Source organism: Drosophila biarmipes, chromosome 2L (assembly GCF_025231255.1).
Source record: "Drosophila biarmipes strain raj3 chromosome 2L, RU_DBia_V1.1, whole genome shotgun sequence".
Lineage (NCBI taxonomy): Eukaryota > Metazoa > Arthropoda > Insecta > Diptera > Drosophilidae > Drosophila > Drosophila biarmipes.
Genome location: NC_066612.1, coordinates 26,284,946 through 26,290,132, shown reverse-complemented (window position 1 = coordinate 26,290,132; position 5,187 = coordinate 26,284,946). Strand labels below are relative to the sequence as shown.

At 49.4% G+C, this 5,187-nt stretch overlaps 1 protein-coding gene across 1 annotated transcript; it reads right to left on the bottom strand.

Annotated features, from left to right (window-relative positions):
- Positions 1-424: 424 nt before the first annotated feature.
- Positions 425-1,175, bottom strand: LOC122818707 (uncharacterized). The gene is made up of 2 exons (XM_044093771.1): positions 638-1,175; positions 425-537 (listed from the first exon to the last, which is right to left on the bottom strand). The coding sequence occupies exons 1-2, from the start codon at positions 1,173-1,175 to the stop codon at positions 425-427; spliced, it is 651 nt and encodes a 216-aa protein (XP_043949706.1).
- Between the last annotated feature and the right edge of the window lie 4,012 nt (positions 1,176-5,187).

Below are 5,187 nucleotides of genomic sequence, written 5' to 3'. Positions count from 1 at the left end.
TATTTCGTAGAAGTTCTTCAAAAGCGATTCTGTATCTAAGGTGGTTTGATGACAGCGAATATTAAATGTGTGGATTGAATCGTGGAACTTGCCGAGTACCATCCAACCTAGGTGAGAATTTTGTGCAATACGTTCCCCTGGATTTCCGATTTGGGTTCCCGGAAGGATAAGACTCGCAAAGAGGTCGGCTCCGATGAGGATCGGAGAGCTGGAGCCCGTTGATGTGTTTCCAATTTGGAGGCAAAAACGATTGGTTCGGTAGAGGTGAGTTCAGCGAGTTCAGAACATACGCAGAGTCGACCTCTAGATTGAACGTTGGGTTTAGCGAAGTTCGGATGTAGCATCTTGCCTTAAAGTTGCACCGTTGTCCAGGAGTTTGGCTGACGCCGGCGATCGAAGAGAGCTTGGACGGTATGCCCTGAGATTATTGTAGCTGATCGATGAGGGCATTTATTGATGCTTGAGCACCGCTCTGGGGGTGGCAGACAATAATCCGTGCGGTAGCCAACAGGATATTCTGTCGCGTTGCATGGGAGGCTGTGGAAGAATAACATTGGAGGTTTGGATTAGTAAGGGGGCTAACTGGTGAGCTGTCGGTGTTCATAATCGAAGCGATATGTGGTTGACTGGATGTCACGGTGATCCAGATTTGTTGGTGTTTGACTCCCGAGATGATGTTCCCAGGCGGAGTGCGTTTCTTTCGGTAATTTTGTAGTCAAATATTGGGCGTGCCAGTGATCCCCATCCTGCAGCGACGCGTTGAGGGTGTTACAGGCGGCTGCACACTGAATTAGTGTGTCCCATGCCACCGTATAGTTAGCGGCCGTTAAAGGAAATTGACGACTTTCGCAATCTCGACCAGCTGGCAGAGATTCCTTGAGAAAATGAAACCGTTGAATATTGCCCAGCCGCTCATTTTGATGAATTAACCGAGTGAAGGCGTCATAATATCCAGGCCAGTCTACGGAGTTTCCGCTAAACTTGGGCACTGGCAGTTGTGGCATATGGACACGTGCGTCGGCAGCCGTCGACACGGCGGTTGGTACAGAGGCTGAGGACGGCGTAACTGGGTAACTGACGGCGATCTTCTTGGCATATCCCTCGGTGCAGATGATTAGTTGATGGGTGGCCTCAAAGGCCGCGCTTAAACTCTCGATATGCTGCAGGCTCTTCATATAATAGCTTTTGGTTTTTCGAGACGCGGAATCCTTCTTATAGTTCTACTGCAGACGTGTTAGACTTTAAATACGCTCCTTTTGAAGTGTAACAAAACCCGCTAAGGCTGGATCATCAGCTTCGGTCAGACATATCATGAGAATTTTAACTAAATTTGTTTTGAACCTAGCTATCTCGGCTTGATAAACAAAAAAAATCACCCGTACTCACGTGATCTTTCCCTTTTGTTTACGCTTGAATTTACGTAACGTTGACTATAGCGTGAGCGCAGGCTGTACTGTTTTCCGATTCCGCTTTGAGTAAGAGGTTTTCCTTGGTTGCGGCATTATAAGTGGCCTTCGTGCAGCACCCGTGTGTGTGTGTGTGTGTGTAGAAGCGCTGTCAGCCGACCGGGTGTGTTGGTATTGATGACTGTGCTCTATCGGTGTGATAGCACGTGTGGTGGGCACAAACGGAGACGATCGCAATTTGTGTTAGATCGAGTGATTGGTGTTTTGCTTTATATATAACAATTGAAAGATTAAACTGAGATTTTCAACTTCGAGCCATGTTAAGTTGTGACGCCGTGCCAAAAATGCTATAAACGGCTGTCATAGTAAGAGGGGCACTTGGGATAAAGATAAGCCTTTAATTCATGAGCTTATAATGTGTACACTTCAATCTAGATCATTAATTAACTTTACAAATAAAGTGTTCGCAATGGACAGAAAGTAAGAGCAGACGACGTTTTTCCGGTCGCCGAAGCTTGTAGTTCTCTTGTTCTTCTGGCAAGCTCTGAAGAGTTGCCAGATAACCTGACCTTCGTCTTCAGATGGCAGGGCTATCAGCTGTGTATATAAACTAAGAACCGTGGGACTGAACACCTAGTGAGCTCGGACTTAAAAAAAATCTGTCCTGCAAGCGGACGCGACCGATTTCGGCATCGGGGAAATTTTGACCCAGGAAACTAACGAGGCGAACAGGTAATCTCTTACTCAAGCTGAACGCTGAACTGCACTGAGAAGAATTACTTCACGACCGAGAAGGAGTGCTTAGCCTTGGTATGGGTGATCCGAAAACTTAAGCCACATGGCACTGAAGTGGCTCACCAGCATTATGAGCCTTTCCAGAAGGATCGCCAGATGGGCTGTGCAGTATCAGCAATACGAATTTGGAATAGCACAGGAAATATAAGGACCCAGTCGCAAAAGTACCCAGACTACGAAAATGACACCCTATACAGGAATATACCTCACAGAGGAGGAAGCAAGGATGTCGCAACATGGAAGATGTGTGTCCCGAAAGCTCTGCGGGAAACGGTTTTGAAGGAGAACCACGACTCACCGGCAGCTGGCCACATAGGAAACAAAACAATAGCACGTCTGGCAGCACGGTACTACTGGCCTGGCATGCACAGAGACGCCCGACCCCTCATGAGAGGAAGCGAGATATGCATGAGATTCAAGCCGAATCAGATGCAGGTGGCTAGCAAAATGTTGACCCAGGTGCCAGAGGAACAATGGGCTACAGTATGTGCAGACTTCGTCGGGCCTCTGCCGCGTTCAAAGCACTCTAACCAAATGCTGCTGGTACTATTAGACCGGCTCCTTAAGTGAAATTAGTTGGTGCCACTGCGAAGCGCGACGGCTCAATCATTACGAATAATACGAAAAACCTTACCTTACACACCTTACATTGATTTCACCATGTAATCTGCAAATACGACACGTAAACACAGAGAAGGAGAAAACCATCCACCTAAGCGAGCTGGAACACAAGCGAGTAGCTACAACAAGCAGACACAACACACGCAAAACAACATAAAAACCCCTAGGATTCACAAAGGACACGGCGGAAAGAATCCAAGGATAACTCCAAGGATTCTCATGGGAAACTACGTAAAGAGTCCAAAGATAACTCCAAGGATGCTAAAAAGGATACTGGGGAAAGAGAATACTGAGAATAACTCCAAGAATTCTCAAGCAGTACTAAGAAAAGACTCCAAGGATACCTCCAAGGATCCTCGTTGCCTACTGTAAGGCACTTCGAGACAACCAAATACAAGGAACACTAAGGCCTCCAAAGACTGGATTGGGACTGACAGGAATCTGCCGAAGGAAGGGAGAAGTCGACAAAGCTAAGAAAGCGAAAAAGACCGAGCACCTCAGGGAAGGACATAATGCCCAGACGAACAGATGCGAAGGGATTGCCGTCCGGATCGGGGTCTAAGCCACGAAACACATCTGCAGCAAGAGCAAACTTCGAAAAGAGAATGAGAGGATGAGCACTGAAACGAACTGATTTGGTTTACTTTCTGCTCGCTACGAGATTTGTGCCACCAAAACTTATATAAGCGTGACCACCCAGAAGTTCAGTAAAAAAGCACAGAATTCGCGGGTTCGTAGTGGGTTTATTGCGAGTATAACTATAGTCGGCTTTATAATTGTCTTGTCCTCTGTGTCTCCGACGGTTCGGGTTGTCTCAATGTCCTCTCCCCTCGTTGACACGGTGTTCCAGTTTTGTAGCTTCTTGAAGATTCTTGTCCGCCGCTTGTCCCTGACGAGTTGACTGCTTGGCAGCGATTCAGACTCACTATGGGATCAGCCATGCGAGCTTAGGAAAGCGTCAGACTATGGTGAACAGACTGACAAGCTCTCCAAGATCACTCCCCTCGACACACGACCGCCTGTCCCTTGTTCTGTTGCGGATGGTCTCACTGGGGCTTCCGCTTAGATCGTGCGGGCAGTCAAGGCAAAACGCCAGGAAGCTGTCTCGCGCTTTACTTCGCTTTTACGCCTTGTGTAAACAAATACTCCACCCTAGCCTCACCCATTCGCTTACTGTCCGTGCCGTTCCTACAGGATCGATCTTCCTTGCGTGGGTGTTGCGGTCTGGTGTCCTGCTTGCTGATGGCGGTGTCCTGCGAACTGCTCCTGACTGGGTGGCTGTATGTAGCGTGACTTCTAGTGTTGGGTTCTCGGGCATACTCCGATCCGGGACTTTTCTCCCTTCTGGCTCGTTACTCTCGGGGCTCTGTCGCGCCGCTCCGGGACTTCACAAATCGGAACCGAAGGCTCTCCTGGAAAATTCCACTGGCTGATCGCGCCAGGACCTGCTCAATTCCTCTTGGCGCACGGGGCTCACGCTGGGACACGCCAAAGTAGTGCTTGGGGCGAGATACACTGGGTTTAGATAGGCTAACCCCCAAGCTCACGACTTCTTGTCGCCGGCCTCCACTGCTTAAATTCTGGCAGACCCTCCAGGCGTAACGCTGGGACTTTGTTGGTGGGAATAAGCAGATCGTCTTGACTTAGCCGTGTGGCCCCTTGGACCTCAGCCACCTGTGTCTCAGTTCGGAGATTCCTTGAAATTCCGTAGCGATCTTCCTACTGCCACGTCGCTGCTTTCGACGACTCGCCTTGTGGTGGCTCCCTTGTAGTTTACTTGGTTGGTTTCGCTTTCTCTCTCTCCATCCTTCGTCTCCAAACTCTCTTGGTCTCCAAGCCCCATTGTTCTCCAAATTCTCTTGATCTCCAATATCTCACGTTCTCCAACTCTCAAGTTCTCCATCCTTGACCAAACTGTCACGTTCTCCAACCGCTCTTCGACGCGCCGTCACTACGCGAATTCGCCGCGTATCAAAGGGAGGCGTTCCCCCGCCCCTGCCGGTTCTTTGCTTCGGTGCGGGTCAATTTAAAATTCTTTATTTTTAATATTTGGGCTGGGTCTGCTCTACAAACACACTCACGCCCGCGAGCCCCAATCTTACGCGATACGTGCGTCCTCCGCTCCTGACCAGTACGCAACGCCTGCCGCCCAGGTTGCGAGCTTCGCGCACGCGCCGCCGTTTCGGAAACCACGGGCGTCGAGTGTTGCCGTTTGAGCGGTGGCGTTCCATCTCCCATGGCCTCAGGCCGCGTTCACTCTATTTCGGTCACGCTTTTTCTTTCAGCCTCTCCCTTTCTCTTTATTTCCATTTTTACGGTACAGCTCTCTGATCTGTGTCGTCTTCCCCCTTCCTTCGGTGGACTA